Below are 19540 nucleotides of genomic sequence, written 5' to 3'. Positions count from 1 at the left end.
GTCAATTACTAGTGTTTGACTAAAGCTATGCAAAGTATTTCTGTTATAACTTAAAAAGAAAAACAAGTCTCATTTCCAGATATTATCCAAACAAACTGACTTCCTATTATTCAAGTATATAAACAAAATTTTAAAAACCAGAGGATCTGCAGTTTCTACAACACCTGCCAACCCTCTACAGACATTTGGCAGCTTGGCCTATAACAGTTTGCTCAGATTTCTTAAAATAGGAATTCCCACTTTCCCCCATGAAAGTTCCAGGATTCTTTCAAATGTCTCAGGTCTTAAGTCCAAGTTTCCTTTAAATTGCCTTTTCGCCCTAGTGCTTCGACAGTAATCTCACACTGATCACGTCATATAGAGGCTTCTACTACATTTATATCTCAACATCTTCTTGGAAGATAGTCTTTAAAATATGAAGTAGTATTTTTTGTTATTTTAAAGTATAAAATGTCAATATTAAAACCAATAAAAATATTAAAATATATTTTAACATCATCATGGGCATGGATTAATCAATCAAACAGTCCTAGCTTATAATGAAAACCAGCAGTCTTCTGCTTCACCTTCCAATCCTGCTTCCAGCGTCAGTAATTTTCAACTCCTTTTGCTTTTTCTATATGTCTACATTGCATGCTTAAACTGCTGCTTCTTCACTTTTTAATTTTAGACCTCATCTGTTAGCACTCTCCCATGCAACAGGAGGATTTGACTCCCTCGCATTCTTGCACCTATTTTTCTCCTCCACCCATCATCTCCATGTAGTTATGTCACTTTCTTTTTTTAATAAATGTTCCTTTTTACATTACATTCTGTTCTTGTTTTACTGTTGTAAAATTTTATCTTTCCAAAAATATCAATGACCATTTTCTGAAGTTTTCTCCTGCTATCTTCATCTCTCCCATGTTCCTTGTTTGGTATATTCTCTCCTGTTGAAGCCTTTCTTGAAATGTCTGGTGATTCCTGGATGTCCATTACTGTCACTAAAAGCTGAGTGGCAGCTCTGTGTAAAAAGACTGTTGGTGGGCTTCACTATGGTGTGGCAGATGGGGACCTACAGAAATTGGAACCTGGCAGGTCTTCCCTCTTCTGTTGGTCAGTTTCCCCAGAGAGGAACTCACCAGTCTCCCATTGGAGGAATATAAAAGTGGCTGCCTAGGATCATGGGAACCTAGTGTGGGAAGGGGACTAAGGAATTTACCATCTAATAGGAAGTTCCACTGAATCTGCTTTAAGGGCACTTCACCACCCCCATCCCCTTGGTTGAGCCTGGTGTCCCAGAGCTCAGAGGTTCCCTAAAATTTCCAAGAGCAAAGCTCCGGTGCCTATCCAGGTAGAGGGTGACTATGCTCCAGGAACTAGGGCAGGAAATCTGAGAGCCTGACTGCTACTTCAAGGGACTTCCCATTCCTCTCTCTGGATTTTCCCTCCACCCTCAACCTTCAGAGTTAGGTGGTGCCTTCCATAGCTCAGCTTCTCCCAGGTTCTGCAGTGGGAATCAGCTTACTCCTTACCGGACTTTCCCCTTCAATTCTCTCTGGCATTAAGTTTCTGCCTGTTCTGCTCTGCCAGGTCAGTTTCCACTTGTCCTTCTGTTTTCCATTTTGCAAAATAGTGTTGACATCACTTTCTCCTCTTACTCATCTCCTGTTCTCTTTGGGACTTTCTTACTTTTGACCATTTTTATTCCTTTATTTACGGAGTTTCGGGAAGGAATAAATATTAGTGCAGGCACTCAATTTATGATGTTTAACTGAAAGTAATGAATGTTTAACTTTAGGTGTCTAATTTTAGCTCAGCATATGCCCACCTACCTCTGTGTGTGTGTGTGTGTGTGTGTGTGTGTGTGTGTGTGTGTGTGTGTATTTAGAGAGTCAAGGCAAAAATTTTTATGTCTTAGGTTAAAGAAAGACTACACTTTCCAGATTTCTTGCAGCTTGCTGCCATGTGGCTAAGTTTAGGCCAATATAATGAAAGTGGAAGTGGTGTGTGCCACTTCTGAGCCTTGGCCTTAACATACAACTCAGTGCTTCTCTGGTCCTTTCCTTCCGTTTTCCCCGTGGGCTGCAATGTGGATGTGGTAGCAGCCAGCTTCAGCTCAACAAAGACAACACCCTAGGGGCTGGTGAACAGCAGGATGGAAAGGACTTGGGTCTCTAAATGAACACGTGAAGCAGAGCCACCCACCATCCTGGACCATTCGCCTCCAGACTATTAGGTAAGAAAGAAATCAGCTTCTTGGTCAGGCCTCTGTAATTTGAGGTTGTTTTGCAGCTGAGCCTGTGCTTTCATGCAACCCTGTTCAATGGCTCCCAAAGTGAGTCTATGGATAAGCCGCATTTCGATTGCCTGGGGCGATTAAAATATTTACCAATCCCAGATGCCACTCTCAGAGATGTTGATTCACTCAGTCTGGGATACAGTGCAGAAATCCTTTCTTTTTTTAACTACCTAGATGTTTCCGATACATTGCCAAGATTATGAAGCACTGACCTTGTCCAATTTACTGAAACATGTGTTCTTTACATTCCCATGTTTTTCTCCCTCCCCATTCATTTTCTCTCCGTTTCCATATTCTCTTCCTGACTCCTTTGTTAAAAGTCAAATGTAAATGTTATTGCAGCAGACAGTTGTTTTGTTTTTCCAGAATCGTTTCACCCTGATTTTCCTTTGGGAACCCCTTATTTTCTTTTTCTTTTTTTTTTTTTTTTTTTGAGACGGGGTCTCGCTCTGTCGCCCAGGCTGGAGTGCACTGGCGCGGTCTCAGCTCACTGCAAGCTCCGCCTCCCGGGTTCGCGCCATTCTCCTGCCTCAACCTCCTGAGTAGCTGGGACTGCAAGTGCCCACCACCACGCCCGGCTAATTTTTTGTATTGTTGGTAGAGACGGGGCTTCACCGTGTTAGCCAGGATGGTCTCGATCTCCTGACCTTGTGATCCGCCCACCTCGGCCTCCCAAAGTGCTAGGATTGCAGGCATGAGCCACCGCGCCCGGCCGGGGAACCCCTTATTTTCTATACTCAGTCTACATGGTTCAGACAAACCAGCCATCCGCATCGTACCCCTAGCTCTTGGGAGCACACTGAACTGCACAGCGTAGACCAGGGCAATCAGCATATTCCAACCTCTTGACCATACTGATGGTTCATAGATGGATAAGTCAGTTTAATGAGACCCAGTCCTAGGGAAAATAAAAGCTATTCTTCCCCAGAGAATGCTGACCCGGTGGGATGTGTGCCTGCAGCTGCTGGTAGCCATCTTACCACCACAAAAGGAGTCTAAGAGTGAAGTCCACACAGTGGAGACAGGAGAGGAGAGACGGTGCAAGACTGCATTCTGATGATAGCATTTGTTTTTTTTTTATTTTTGGTTTTTTGGAGACTGAGTTTTGCTCATCACCCAGGCTATAGTGCAATGGCATGATCTCAGCTCACTGCAACCTCTGCCTCCTGGGTTCAAGCGATTCTCCTGCCTCAGCCTCCCAAGTAGCTGAGATTACAGGTATGTGCCACTACACTTGGCTAATTTTTTGTATTTTTAGTAGCGACCAGGTTTCACCATTTTGACCAGACTGGTCTCAAACTCCTGACCTCGGGTGATCCGCCTGCCTCAGCCTCCCAAAGTGCTGGAATTACAGGTGTGAGCCACCACACCCAGCCCTGATGATAGCATTTGAGTATCTGGATCTGTGCCTAAATCCCTAGACTTTTCAGCATGTAACTCAATTTTTTTTTAAGGAGGAGAGTGTCCTGACTATTAAGCATATATACATATTAGTATATTTATAATGTTATATTATTTTATTATAATTATATATGCATATATAGCTTATATATAATATAGGTTTATATATACTTATACATCTCTACATACACACATTATAATTATAAAATTCACTGTCAACTTCAAAAACAACACGTTTCTAAGTAAATGAACAGGTAACATTTTAAAGATATTTTCAAAAAGAATAATCATAGATCAACATATCTAATATATCACTCACCTGTTTTAAATAGTATTTAGGCCCAGGTGTGGTGATTCACACCTGTAATCCCAGTTCTTAGGGAAGCCAAGAAGGGAAGATTGCTGGAGGCCAGGAGTTTGAGACCAGCTTGAGCCACATAGCCAGACCCTGTCTCTACAAAAATTTTTAAAAAGTAGGCAGGTGTGGTGGTATGTGTCTGTAGCCTCACCTACTCCAGAGGCTGAAGCAGGAGGATTTCTCGAGCCCAGGGGTTCAAGGTTTCAGTGAGCTATGATCATGCCACTGTACTCCAGCCTGGCAACACTGTGGGACCCTGTCTCTGAATAAATATATCTAGGGTATTTTCATCTCTGAATTTTCATAAAGCTTATGCAAACAGACCTTTGAACAATTATGCAAATGTCTATGTTACAGTGCCAATTTTCTGGTTACAGTACTAGACTGTATTCTAGAGTTTTCTCAGGTCAGATCTGACCGTTTTGCAAGCACTATAAGACAACTTAAAACAAAATATGTAAAATACATGAGGCCTCTTGGCCCAGGAATACAGATTTTCAGTGTTAAAAGTATTTGGTAAACTTTAATTTGCTCATGATAAAGAATATAATTTAGAAACAGGCTTTTCTTGTGGCTCTCAGGAAAATTGAAGTAGGTCTGATAGATTGAGCTTGTCATCACTTTCCAATATCCCACATTCAAGGCACAGAGGCTGTATGCGGCAGTACTGTGGATGGACCTCCCAAAGCCATTCCTACCCTCCTCTCACACCTGGGGTCAGGGCTGGCACACCATGGCCCAAATCCAGTAGGCTGCTAACTTTTGTATAGCTGTGACCTAAGAATGGTTTTCATATTTTTAAATGGTTGAAGAGAGATCAAAAGAAGAAGAGTATTTTATGAAAATCATATGAAATTCAAAATTCAGCATCCCTAAATGAAATTTTATTGGAATACAGTCACATTTGTTCATTTATATGTTATCCATGGCTGCTTTTGCACCATAATGGCAGAGATTAGTTGTAACAGAGACCAAAAGGCCTGCAATGCCAAAGTTATCTATTATCTTGGTAGTTACAGTTTGTTGACTCCTGCAATACAGAATAGAAAGTCAGATACTTTCTCAGCCCTATTTGTACCTGGGAGTGACCCACGTGACCCAGTTCTGACAATGAGATGTCAAGGAAAGTCTGCAAGAGGGATTTTGGGAAAGAAGAGTGTTTCCTAAATAAAGTAGAAAACGGCCAGGTGTGGTGGCTCAAGACTGTAATCCCAGCACTTAGAGAGGCTAAGGAGGGTGGATCACTTGAGTCCAGGAGTTTGAGATCGGCCTGGGCAAAGTAGTGAAACCCTGTCTCAAAAAATAAATAAATAAAATAATAAATAAATAAAAATAAAAATAATTTTTTTTTAAATTAGCCAGGTGTGATCGTGCATGCCTGTAGTCCCAGCCACTCAGGAGGCTGAGGTGGGAGGATTGCCTGAGCCTGGGAGGTCGAGGATGCGATGAGCCATGATTGACCAGTGCACTCCAGCCTACATGACAGAATGAGACCCTGTCTCAAAAATAAATAAATAAAGTAGGAAACTTTAACCTAGATGTGATATCTGGAACTGTGGTGACAATTTTGCCACCATAATGAAACAAGCATGAGGCTGACAGCACTCCTATCCAGGATATTCCTGGGTATGTTGGTCAAAGATCCAATGTTTCTTGTCTCTAGAGCTGGAGTTGATTTGAAGCCATGTTTAGTTTGTCTAAACCTAGTCTCGACAATGGTCACTGGGGAGAGAATAATTTAGACAGATGCTTCTAGTGGGAATCTCCATTTCTTTAGGAATTTAATTGTGGTTAGTAACCACAGATTCCAACTGAGGGGAGTTCAATCTCAGCCCAAATTAAATCTGCCAGGGTACTTGGAGTAGGAGGGACATAAACACAAGTTTAAAAAGCTGTGTTTCAAGATAAAATGTGCTCATTAACTGTGGCAAAGATGTAAACATATCAATCATTGCTAATTCCCACTACTCAGTGAATCTTTTTTTTTGTTGCTATTTTATAACTTTATTTGATGTATTTGATGATCAGAGATTAGTTCTTGTCCACATTGACTGTCTGTAGATTTTTGAAAGTGGTAACAGGTACATAGGTAACCAAAGTATAGAGCTTATTTGGTGAATCTTCACCCTCATTACGTTTTCTGGACAACCGCACATGGATTCCGTATAGGACATTCCTTATTCCTTTGGCCCAGACAGCTTTGTTGAGCCTGGTATCAATGCGTACATTTGGAGTTCCCATCTCCTTCACGGCAAATTTCCGAATCTCTTTGAGTGCCCGAGGAGCACACTTCTTGAAGCCCACTCCATGGATGCGCTTGTGAATGTTGATGGTATGTTCTTGGGTCACCACCTCGTTGATGGCAGAAGGGCCCTTTTTCTTCTCGCCACCCTTCTTTGCGGGAGACATTCTGCCGGGTCTAAGTTGGAAAGGAAGTTTTGTTTTTTGTTTTTTTGAGACGGAGTCTCGCTCTGTTGCTCTGTCGCCCAGGCTGGAGTGCAATGGCGCGATCTCAGCTCACTGCAACCTCCGCCTCCTGGGATCAAGTGATTCTCCTGCCTCAGCCTCCGAGTAGCTGGGATTACAGGCATGTGCCACCACACCCGGCTAATTTTTGTGTTTTTAATAGAGACGGGGTTTCACCATGTTGGCCAGGTTGGTCTCGAACTCCTGACCTCAGGTGATCCACCCACCTCGGCCTCCCGAAGTGCTGGGTATAGGCATGAGCCACTGTGCCTGGCCTACTCAGTGAATCCTTTGTAGAGGAGAGATAATTTTATTATTGCAAGTGAATACTTAATAGGACTTGATTGTTAAATTTTGTAATAGCAATTTAGATCATGAAATCTCTAGCAGGGCCATTCCATCCATGGTCTTTTCAGGAACAAGACATCAATAAATAAGATATATATATATATATATATATATATTTTTTTTTTTTTTTTTTTTTTTTTTTTTTTTTTTGAGACGGAGTCACCGTCTGTTGCCTAGGCTGGAGTGCAGTGGCGTGATCTCGGCTCACTGCAAACTCCACCTCCCGGGATCAAGCAACTTTTCTGCCTCAGCCTCCCAAGTAGCTAGGATTATAGGCACACGCCACCATGGCCAGCTAATTTTTGTATTTTTAGTAGAGACAGGATTTCACCATCTTGGCCAGGCTGGTCTCAATCTCTTGACCTCAGGTGATCCGCCCGCCTCGGCCTCCCAACGTACTGGGATTACAGGCATGAGCCGCTGCACTCAGCCTCAATATGCATATTTTTAACAACTAAAAGGATGAACAAAATACAGTAAAAACTTAGAGTAAATGCTGTATAAAGATTAGGGCATTTCCTTACATTTCATACCTTTAATTATATCTTGAGTTTCCAAAGCCACAGGGTCTAGGCATGTCTTCATTAAAAATATGTTAGAAATCCATTATAGGAAAAGTTTTCTTCCTGCAGAAAGAGAAACTGAAGCACAGAAAAGATGGTCACAATCACAGAAAAACTCTCTCTGTGGGACTCAGACTTTTATGGAATAGTCAAGTTTTGTGGCCACTCAGACAAGACAGTGCATTAAGGGACACGCAGAACAAAATCCCACCCAAACATATGGAGAACTTCTAGAGCCTTAAGCCATTATTCACACTATATTCCCAGTAAATGGGAAATTTCGAGGTATCATAGGCTATACAGCTAAGTTGGAATTAGTTGCTTTCCAAAAATTAGTTTAAAAGCTGCCCTCTGGAATGTCAAAAAAAAAAAAAAATGCTTCCTGGCCAGGCACAGTGGCTGACACCTGTAATCCCAGCACATTGAGAGCTCGTGGCAGGTGGATCACTTGAGCTCAAAACTCCATCTCTACTAAAAATACAAAAATTAGCCAGGCATAGTTTGCATGCCTGTAATCCCAACTACTTGGGAGGTTGAGGTGGGAGGATCACCTGGGCCCAGGAAGCAGAGGTTGTAGTGAGCCATGATGGCACCACTGCCCTCCAGCCCGGGTGACAGAGTGAAACCCTGTCAAAAAAAACAAAAACAAAACACCCCCTACCATCCCTGCCAAAGGTAGAGAGAGCTGCTAGCTGGGCACTGGATACCAGGGTCGTACAGTATTTTTGCCTAGAATGACCAACCATCCTACTTTCCCTGGGACTGAGGTAGGAGAGAAGTAGGACTTGTTTTCTGTGCATCAGTCAGGATCTCACTGATCAAAACAGGATGCAGTAAAGAAACAAGCCAAAACCAGCTAAAATCAAGATGGCAAAGAAAAGCACCTCTAGTTGATCTTACTGCTCATTATACACAATTACAATTCATTAGCATGCTAAAAGACACTCCCACCAGAGCCATGACAGTTTCCAAATGCCATGGCAATGCCCAGAAGTTACCTTATATGGTTGGAAGAACCCTTGGTTCCAGGAACTCCACACCCCTTTTTTGGAAAATTCATGAATATCACACCCCTTCTTTAGTGTATAATTAAGGAGTAGCTGTAAATGTAGCTAGTCAGCAATCCACAAGGGACACTCTGCCTATGGGTAGCCCAGCTCTGTCTCTGGAGCAGCCATTTTACTCTGTTGTCTTGCTCTCAAATTCTTTCCTGTACAAAACTGAGAACCCTCCTGGGCTAAGCCCCAATTTTGGGGTGTGCCTACATCACTAGGACAGGAGCTTTCACTGCTAAAACCAAGAAAGTCTCAGGCAAACAGCGACAAGTTGGTCAGCCCATCCGAATCCTTCACATGAGCTTTCCCTTAGTGCCCACCTAAGTCTTCTTCATCCTTGCACGCCCAGGTCAATTCCATTCCCCCCATAACTCCCTTCCAGATTCCTCAGCCAGAATGAATCTCTCCACATGCCCAAAGCACTGGGTTGGCACTGCTCTTATGACACTGGCTTCACTCTCTCTCCTATGAGATGCTTCTCTAAGTGTGAGCCCCGAGAGGGCGGCACACATGTCCATGCCTTGGCTCTTTTCACTGAATCAGTGCTTGATCACAATTGTCCATCACACACTGGAGGACGCATTGAAGCCCTGGTCCCTGAGCATCTGACCCTGTGCTGCATCCAGGCTTATGATTTATTTTGAGACATGGTCTTGTTCTGTTGCCTAGGCTGGAGTGCAGTGGCATGATCACAGCTCACTGCAGCCTCAATGGCCTGGGCTCAAGTGATTCTCCCACCTCAGCCTCCCAAGTAGCTGGGTCCACAGGCACGCACCACCATGCCTGGCTAATTTTTTAAATTATTTGTAGAGATGGGGGTCTTGCCATCTTGTTCAGGCTGGTCTCAAACTCCTGTCCTCAAGCAATCCTCTCACCTCGGTCTCCCAAAGTGCTGGGATTATAGGTGTGAGCCACTGCACCTGCCTGGACATCTAATTTTTTTTTTTTTTTTGAGATAGGGTCTCGCTCTGTTGCCCAGGATGGAGTGCAGTGGTGTGATCTTAGCTCACCGCAACCTCCACATCAGAGGTTCAAGTGATTCTCGTGCCTCAGCCTCCTGAGCAGGTAGGATTACATGTGCCCACCATGACATCTGGGTAATTTTTGTATTTTTAGTAGAGACGGGGTTTCACTATGTTGGTCAGTCTGGTCTCTAACTCCTGACCTCAAGTGATCTGCCCACCTCAGCCTCCTAAAGTGCTGAGATTACAGGCGTGAGCCACCGCACCCGGACTGTACTTTTTTTTTTTTTTTTTTTTTTGAGACAGAATCTCGCTCTGTCACTCAGGCTGGAGGGCAGTGGTGCGATCTCGGCTCACTGCAAGCTCTGCCTCCCGTGTTCCCGCCATTCTTCTGCCTCAGCCTCCCAAGTAGCCGGGACTACAGGTGCCCACCACCACGCCTAGCTAATTTTTTTTTTTTTGTATTTTTAGTAGAGAGGGGATTTCACCATGTTAGCCAGGATGGTCTCGATCTCTGGACCTCGTAATCTGCCCGCCTCAGCCTCCCAAAGTGCTGGGATTACAGGCATCAGCCACCACACCCGGCCCAGCCTGGACTTCTTTGTTCACTGGCACAAACACGCCTTACAGCCTGGGCCTTAGCCCCTCCATAGAATCTTTGAATCACAGAGAGATGCAGGAAATTCCAATTTAATCTAGTAACCACAAATAAAGCTGAAAGTAATTCTTCAGCAGATTCTTGCCAAATAATTCTGGCAAAGAAATATCCCTGATGGAACTGAGGGAATTAGCAGAAAACACATTACATTCCCGCAATAGGGTATCAGACTGAAGTCACTGCATCCACATGTTTTCAAAATCTAGAGCCCAGAGCAAAGAGAAATCACAGGCAAGATGGAAGAGAAATTGCTCCTTTGAAGTAATGGTGGCCCTGGGGCAGTTTCTAAGTCTATCAAGATGTGGAAAGGGAAATAACCTCTGCAATAAAGGCAGGCCAAAAGGATGTGGTAAGGGCTTCAGTGAGATTGAAAAGTTCACTATCAATGGTTCCTTATGAAGAGTGTTTTCTCTGGCCACAAATAACCATTTGGGCACACTGCTTTGCATAAGCTTTGTCATCTAAAAATCTAAACTCTGTGACTGCAGTCAAGTCGTCCTGATGGTTTGTTTTATAGAACTCTCAAAAATAACAGTGGAAATATATAGCTCTAAAGATCACTTTGCCTATGCAGATCTGAACAAAACAATTTTACTATTCTGTTTTCACTTGACTATTTGATCTTTGGACTCATTGCTATAATATCACCCGTCAACTTACCATAGTATTTGAGGGGGAGGAAATGGACTTTAAAAGTCTCTCATAATTTCAGCTAACATTTTCATCTGTCTAGTTGTCTAGGTAAGAGGTAGTGGACTCATAACAGTAATCAGGTAAATACTAAAAATCTTTATGATAGTAGTCTGATGAGGCTAGGAGAGTTTGAACTTCTGATATGGTTTGGCTGTGTACCTACCCAAATCTCATCTTGAATTGTAGCTCCCATAATTCCCATGTGTTGTGAGAAGGACCTGGTGGGAAGTAATTGAATCATGGGGCAGGTTTTTCCCATGCTGTTCATGATAGTGAGTAAGTCTCATGAGATCTGATGGTTTTATAAAGGGCAGTTCCCCTGCACACGCTCTCTTGCCTGCCGCCATGTAAGCTGTGACTTTGCTCTTCCTTTGACTTCTGTCATGATTGTGAGGCCTCTCCAGCCATGTGAAACTTTGAGTCCATTAAACCTATTTTTCTTTATAAATTACCCAGTCTTGGATATTTCTTCATAGCAGTATGAAAATGGACTAATACAGTAAATTGGTACTGGGTAATGGGGCACTGCTATAAAGATACCTGAAAATGTGGAAGTGATTTTGGAATTGGGTAACAGGCAGGGGTTGGAACAATTTGGAGGGCTCAGAAGAAGACAGGAAAATGTGGGAAAATTTGAAACTTCCTAGAGACTTGTTGAATGGCTTTGACCAAAATGCTGATAGTGATGTGGACAATAAAGTTCAGGCTGAGGTGGTCTCAGATAAAGATGAGGAACTTGGGAACTGGAGTAAATGTCACTCTTGCTATGCAAAGAGACTGGCCGCATTTTGCCTCGGCCCTAGAGGTGTGTAGAACTTTGAACTTGAGAGAGATGATTTAGGGCATGTGGTGGAAGAAATCTAAGCAGCAAAGTGTTCAAGAGGAAGCAGGCCATAAAAGCTCAGAAAATTTGCAGCCTAACAATGTGATAGAAAAGAAAAACCCATTTTCTGAGGAGAAATTCAAGCCAGCTGCAGACATTTGCATAAGTAATGAGAAGCCAAATGTTAATCACCAAGACAATGAGAAAAACGTCTCCAGGACATGTCAGAGGTCTTCATGGTAGCCCCTCCCATCACAGGCCTGGAGGCCTAGGAGGAAAAAAATGGTTTCATGGGCCAGGCCCAGGGCCTTGCTGCTTTGTGCAGTCTTGGAACTTGGTGCCCTGTGTCCCAGCCATGGCTAAAAGGGGCCAATATACAGCTCAGGTCATTGCTTCAGAGGCTGCAAGCCGCAGGCCTTGGTGGCTTCTACATGGTGTTGGGCTTGTGGACACACACAAGTCAAGAATTCAGGTTTAGGAACCTCCACCTAGATTTCAGAGGATGTAGGGAAATGCTTGGATGTCTAGGCATAAATTTGCTGCAGGCATAGAGCCCTCATGTTAGGGCAGTACAGGGAAATGTGGGGTGGGAGCCCCTACTCACAGTCTTCACTGGGGCACTGCCTAGTGGAACTGTGAGAAGAGTGCCACCATCCTCCAGACCCCAGAATGGTAGATCCACCAACAGCTTGCACCATGCGCCTGGAAAAGCCGCAGACACTCAATGCCAGCCCTTAAAAGCAGCCAGGAGCAGGGACTATACCCTGCAAAGCCACAGAGCCAGAACTTCCCAAGACCATGGGAACCCACTTCTTACATCAGTGTGACCTGCATGTGAGACATGGAGTCAAAGGAGATAGTTTCGGAGCTGTAAGATCCAGCCAACTGCCCCGCTGGATTTCGGACTTTCATGGGGCCTGTAGTCCCTTTGCTGTGGCCAATTTCTCCCATTTGGAGTGGGTATATTTACCCAATGGCTGTATCCCATTGTATCTGGGAAGTAACCAACTTGCTTTTGATTTTACAGGCTCATAGGCAGAAGGGACTTGCCTTGTCTCAGATGACACTTTGGACTGTGGATTTTTGAGTTAATGCTGGAATGAGTTAACATTTTGGGGGACTGTTGGGAAGGCATGATTAGTTTTGAAATGTGAGGACATGAGATTTGGGAGGGGCTGGGGCAGAATGATATGGCTTGGCTGTGTCCCCACCCAAATCTCATCTTGGAAGGGACCCAATGGGAGGTAATTGAATCATGGGACAGGTCTTTCCTGTGCTGTTCTCATGAGAGTGAATAAGTCTCACAAGACCTAATGGTTTTATAAAGGGGAGTTCCCCTGCACACGCTCTCTTGCCTGCTGCCATGTAAGATATGTCTTGCTTCCCCTTCGCCTTCTGCCATGATTCTGAGGCTTTCCCAGCCATGTGCAACTGTGAGTCAATTAAACCTCTTTCCTTTATAAATTATCCAGCTTTGGATATGTCTTTATTAGAAGCATGAGAATGGACTAATACAACTTATAAAGCAGAAATCACTCCTTCAGACTGCCAGGAAAGGGCTAAGAAGAGGCTATACCTTTCTTCAGAGGGATACCATTTCCAAGATAACATTTCATTCAGGCAGCACCGAATGTGTTCCTACCATCTGTGACTGAAATGGACATCCCCCAGGACAAGAACACACCATGCAATGGGGTGTGAAAGAAACTTTAATAGAAAATGTAAAATGTTTAATATGAAATGTGTAATGATTAGATACCTTCCTCTGCTTGTCTCCTGTCCTTCCTCCTCAATACCATTTCATCTCTTCCTTTTCAACTCTTCCCTACTTTCCTGGTCCTTGACCTTACCTCTGAGAAAAAACAAGTTCTCAGTGCTTCTTGCAATTCAACTTTCCCCTTTCCCCACTTCTCTTCCTTTTATTTTTCTTTATCCTGGATGATGGACAAAGCAGAAGCCAATGTGAAGAGGAAAAAAATAAATAACAGAAGGAGGCAGAAAAGGGAAGGTATGTGGGTTGATGTCTCATCAAAGGCTTCCCTGGCTGGAAAGTTCACCCATTGCCTCCAGAGCTCTCAGTGCCTTTAAGGCACAGGTGTGCTTCTGTCCTGGTTTGAAACAGCAAAATGTGTTACTCTCCATAGAAATGTTGTAAAGCATCCCTAGGTCACATCCCCAGTGCTTCCATGTAATAATGTACTAAGTTCAACTGACCATATCTTATTCAAAACAGAAATCAAATTCATCTATTTTTTTTTTTTTTTTTGAGACAGGGTCTTGCTCTGTCACTCAGGCTGGAGTGCAGTGGCCTGATCTCTGCCCACTGCAAACTCCACCTCCTGGGCTCAAGCCATCTTCCCACTTCAGCTTCCCAAGTAGCTGGGACTACAGGCGTGCACCACCATACCCAGCTAATTTTTGTATTTTTTGTAGAGACAGGGTTTCTCCATGTTCCCCAAGCTGGTCTCAAACCTCTGAGCTCAAGCAATCCTCCCGCCTCAGCCTTCCAAGGTGCTGGGATTACAAGCGTGAGCCACTGCACCCAGCCCAAATTCATCTTTCAAGGTATAGTTTGTGGCTAAATGAAACACATTTGCTTTTATGAATGATTTTAAATGTCCTTTGTTTGGGTATTATTTCAATAATAGTAATGAATCTACATCTATATCCACATCTATCTCCATCTATATCTATATTATATACAACATATATAATATATAAAGATGTAATGTATTAACACTATATATAATATATAAACCCTTCTATAATCTTGTTACAATTCTTTGAGATGAATGAAAATTCTATATTCATAGATCCAATGTTATTTTTAAATTAAGTCCATTTAAAATTACAAATTGTATGATTCTGCTCTTATATCATCAACCAACCTAAGATAAATTACACCATTCCTTTATTTCAGCAGCCCATAAAATGCCAATGCCAGGTAAAATTAAAGATCAAATTTCCTTTACATCTAGAATTTCTTAAGATGTTGTTGGAGAACTAGAGAAGGCAGTGAAGATTCTTCTTAAATTTGGAACATATAGCGATCATCTTACAAGAAACATGTGTCGAGGTACTTAGAGACACACACCCTTAGTATGCACATGTAAGAAAATGAATTTAAAGATATAGTTCTGAAAAGCAATCTTTCCTCAGCAAATGATCTATGCACCATAGTAATAGCTACTAAAAATCAAGACTTTTGACCAAAAGGGTGTTCTTTTTATTTATTTATTTATTTTTATTTTTATTTTATTGAGACGCGGTCTCCCTCTGTCACCCAGGCTGGAGTGCAATGATGTGATCTCAGCTCACTGCAAGCTCCACCTCCCAGGTTCAAATGATTCTCCTGCCTCAGCCTCTCGAGTAGCTGGGATTACAGGTGCCTGCTACCATGCCTGGCTAATTTTTGTATTTTTAGTAGAGACAGGGTTTCACCATGTTGGCCAGGCTGGTTTCGAACTCCTGACCTCAGGTGATCTGCCCACCTTGGCCTCTCAGTGTTGGGATTACAGGCGTGAGTCACTGCGCCCGGCTAGGTGTTCTTTTTAAATGCTTAACTTTGACAACAAATGTTAGTCCATTTATGAAGCTTTTTGGCTTTTTGGCTTTGTCCCTTTAATGATGGACATACCATTTTGCCATTGCATAAAGAGTCCCCAGGTGTTGTCTTCAGTGCTGAGGATGGCTGCTGCGTCCATTGGATTTTGGAAAAGAGGGCTGTTCAGAAATGGCTTTAGAATAGAATCGCAGCTTAGATAGACCCAAAAAGAACCTTAGCCTTCCTGTCTCATCCTCTCCCTTTTTTTTTTTTTTTTTTTTTTTTTTTTGAGACTGAGTCTTACTCTGTCGCTCAGGCTGGAGTGCAGTGGTGGGATCTTAGCTAACTGCAACTTCCGCCTCCTGGGTTCAAGCAATTCTCCTGCCTCAGCCTCCCAAGTAGCTGGGACTACAGGCGTGCGCCACCACACCCCGCTAATTTTTTTTTTTTTTTTTTTTTTTTTTGGTATTTTTAGTAGAGACGGGGTTTCATCATGTTGGCCAGGATGGTCTCGATCTCTTGACCTTGTAATCCACCCACCTGGGCCTCCCGAAGTGCTGGGAATACAAGCGTGAGCCACCACGCCCGGCCTCTTCCTCTTCTTTGATAGGTAAAGGGTATGCAGTTACTTACCCAGAATCTCACAGCAAGCATCACATACCCTCAAGGCTCTCGGGTCCTACATCTAGAGCACGGGGTCTGGCCAGAGGACCCAGCATTACTGTGCTAAGCCCCACCGCTCGCCATCAGGGTTGCTTCAAGCACAGTTTTTAACCCCTTGGAGCTCCAGTCTATAGGATAAAAACAGTACCAACCTCCTAGGGATATTTTAAGAGCTAAATATCACAACATACATAAAATATTTAACCCTGTATCTGGCACCTTTTAGATAATTGATTGGCAAATGTTGACTATTGTTTCATATGTTAACATAATGCATACTTAGTTTTATGCTACAGTATTAATAAAATACTGGGAAAAATTAAAGTCAAGCAGTAGTTTACACTGTAATACAACAGCATGTTCTTTATCCAATAAAATACTTCTTCTTCTTTTTTTTTTTTTTCAAGATGGCGTCTTGCTCCGTCACCCAGGCTGGAGTGCAGTGGTGCGATCTCGGCTCACTGCAACCTCCGCCTCCTGGGTTCCAGCAGTTCTCCTGTCTTAGGCTCCAGAGTAGCTGGGATTACAGGCACCTGCCACCACGCCTGGCTAATTTTTGTATTTTTAGTAGAGACGGGGTTTCACCTTGTTGGTCAGGCTGATTTCCAACTGCTGACCTCAGGTGATCCACCCGCCTTAGCCTCCCAAAGTGCTGGGATTACAGGCGTGAGCCACTGTGTCTGGCTAAAATACTTTAAAAAGAGTATTGAAAACACTGATTTTGATGATGAACACCAGGAACACAAACAGGCCTCACAAATCAAGGTAGAAGCTTCGTCCTACAAGGCGCTGACATCCAAACGGAGGCAACTTCATTCTTGACACAGAAAGGAATTTCACTTTTACCTTCTTCCATTGTTTTGGCTGGTGTCTGACTGATTAGATTTTATACCACAGCTTTATTGAGATATAATTCACATACCATCAAATTTACCCACTTAAAAAGGAGAATTTCAGGGGGGTAGTATATTCGCAGCATTGTGCAACCATAACCATGATTAATTTTAGAACATTTTTCATCACCCCAAAAGAAACCCCATGCCCCTTAGCAGTGATTGACTTGATTTGTAATTTGCAATCTTTTCTACTAGTTTTTGAATATTTCTGAATCCGAGGAGCCTCTCTGTTTCTCCAACCACATAAGACCACGGCAGTTGGCCGACTCGTTTCCTCCTGCTAGCCCCAGTTCTTCTTTCATTCCTGTCCACCTGCAGTTGTCAGTTAACCCTGCCCCCGCTTTCTGCTGTATTTTATATTCCATCAAGAGAATTTAAAGTACTGACTCCTCACTCTGACAATTTGCAATTCTCACAGTTTCACACCCGTTTCCTCGCCGATATTCATCCTCAAGTCTAAATTAATTCAGCCTCGCCAAAGTGTGGGAGATGAAAAACATTCTATCCAGGTTGAAAGCCACACTCATACATTATCACTCAGGCATAAAAACACATTTATTGGTCAAAACTTTTACAAATGGAAAGCTTTTAAAAAACATACCACAACGAATCCCATATAGAAAATATACAAATTTCACAGTCTCCTATAAAGATTTTAACAAGTAATAAACAGTGTTATTCCATAGTTTTGAATGATAGAAAGGAGGAAACTTCTGAGATAAATTCCACCTATTTTTATTTAGGGAATTAAATTATTTCTCAGAAACACATGACTAAATATTATTGTGATCCTGGAGAAATTCCAGTAGCAATTTGTTTCATATATATATATATTTATATAATTTGTTTTATATATATATAAAACGTGTGTATGTGTGTGCGTGTATGTGTATATGCACATATACACACATACATACACCAAGAAAGTGAGATAATCATTTCAGCTCACTGCATTTCTTGGAGGAACAGAAATAAGTGAGAAAGGCGGAGGAAAAGGCAGAGTTATCAGGTAAACCTACACCTCCAATTAGATGTTATTGCCTTGACAGATAAAAGTCCAGGCAGAGACCATAAGATACAGGCAGAAATGACCTGGAGGATCATTCACTCCCAACTCTATTTACCTAGGAAAGAACAGAGTCCAGGTCACCTAGCCAATTACTAGAAGATCAGAGGCTGAAGGACTATCTAAAACAGAAGCCTGGAGAGTAGAAAAATGTGGCAACCAGGTTCTCGTTCTCTGATTGTCCCCACATCACTGCAAACCTACATTGCAGGGTCTGGAATCCAACCAGAAAGATCTAAGGCTCCAAGTTGGTCTGGAAATGGAGTAGGAGAGAATTAAGCAGGCTTGGGGTACGCCAGCAACATCAGGTTCATGTCTGTTCTCAAGAGAGCCTAAGATGATTCTTAACCAGAATCTAAGAGCTATTAAAAAAAAAAAAAAAAAAAAAGCAGCTGTGATAACTCAGCTGAATGAGTCTGGAGCCAGAATTGAGTCTGGGCTTAGTACCATCAATGAGGTGACAGAAGCTCGGCCTCCACCTCTGTCTGAGTAATAGGATTGCTCTGGCCTGCACTAATGATCACAACACGACTGATGGAAGATTTTTTTTCTGGGTCTGTCAGTTGTCATGGGCATATGACACCTTGCCTTATTCACTGCTCCAATACACAAGGCTCTCGAGGCTAAACTTGTTGTTGAGAACTTGGACTTTTCCCAAGACACAGCACCAAAATAGCTCTTACAAAAGGGAAAAATCAACAATGTGGTGTACCGGCCCCCAAAAAGAAAAATGTTCTCAATGCCAATAAGACAGCTTGATTCTGCACTGTTTAATCCCTTGCTTCAAGTGGATTTTTAATTACACTCTACTTTTTTTTGACACTTCTGTTTTATAGGAGGATTTTTAGGTTTATTAATCAGCAATCATGGACTAGGAGTACCTCCTGCTCAATCTAGGGAAGAGTAATAGGAACATGGAGTCACTTTTAATCTGCATGAAACTTCACTGGGGTTCAACTGCTTCATCGGCAGAAGGAATAATTAGACAGATGATGAAGTCCCTTCTAGTGCTAAAACTTGGCTTCTTTGACACAATCCACCAGATTTCCAGGTTAGTGCCACAAACGTTCCCCAAGAGACTACTAGAGACCTCCTCTGTCGGGGTCAGGATTGAAATGAAAACAAGACACAGATTCTGCTACTGAAGAACTCATTATCCTATGGGTTAACGTGGATTGAGATCAACTTTCTCCTTTTGATATAAGATAGTAAGGCACTAAGCTGGAGGTGTTTGGGAAGGATTGACTATAACAATAAAAATATAAGGTACTAGAGAAATCTCTTTGTTTTAAATATAAATAACTGCTTCTGTGTTTGCAATCCTAGAGAAACAGAACAACTGGGTGGTTATTTTAGAAGTCGCCCTGTTTTTCTCCCTTACAAAGATATACAAATTCTACTTGAAGTAACTCCTCCAGCCCTACAAATAGACATTTGGCTACTTAGGTTAAAAAACACAAATATGAGAGCTAGCCATCTTGGGCTATTGACAAAGCAACCAATCAACAAATCTTGCCAATGGTGTCTCTTGTCAGAGGAAAAGAATATGAGCTAATGCACCCCAAAACTGTTTTCATATTTATCACAAACTTTAGTAGCCTGCATCAGTGAGGTAGTTTGAAAGAGACGTAAAGTTACAGATGTGTGGACATGATAACCAGATTCCACCTCCATGTTTCCCATGATAGAAACATACATTCTACCGAAAGCAGGGATGTCACTTTTAATCCTACGCATACAATAAAGGTTCACCCATCATCCCT

General features: G+C 42.6%; 1 protein-coding gene and 1 long non-coding RNA gene across 2 annotated transcripts; one reads left to right on the top strand and one right to left on the bottom strand.

The window, feature by feature from the left end:
• The first annotated feature begins 1880 nt into the window (after positions 1-1880).
• On the top strand, positions 1881-19052 carry LOC134808015 (uncharacterized). The gene is made up of 3 exons (XR_010149901.1): positions 1881-2218; positions 14042-14173; positions 18614-19052. It is a non-coding gene; the product is annotated as an uncharacterized LOC134808015 (long non-coding RNA).
• LOC459973 (large ribosomal subunit protein eL31-like) lies at positions 5995-6576 on the bottom strand. Its single transcript, XM_054679421.2, has one exon. It carries the CDS (start codon positions 6447-6449, stop codon positions 6072-6074), a length of 378 nt encoding a protein of 125 aa, XP_054535396.1. The 5' UTR covers positions 6450-6576; the 3' UTR covers positions 5995-6071.
• Positions 19053-19540: the final 488 nt, after the last annotated feature.

This window comes from Pan troglodytes, chromosome 13 (genome assembly GCF_028858775.2).
Source record: "Pan troglodytes isolate AG18354 chromosome 13, NHGRI_mPanTro3-v2.0_pri, whole genome shotgun sequence".
In the NCBI taxonomy this organism is placed as follows: Eukaryota; Metazoa; Chordata; class Mammalia; order Primates; family Hominidae; genus Pan; species Pan troglodytes.
Note: the sequence above shows the minus strand (reverse complement) of the source record. Positions and strands in the feature narration are given on the sequence as shown.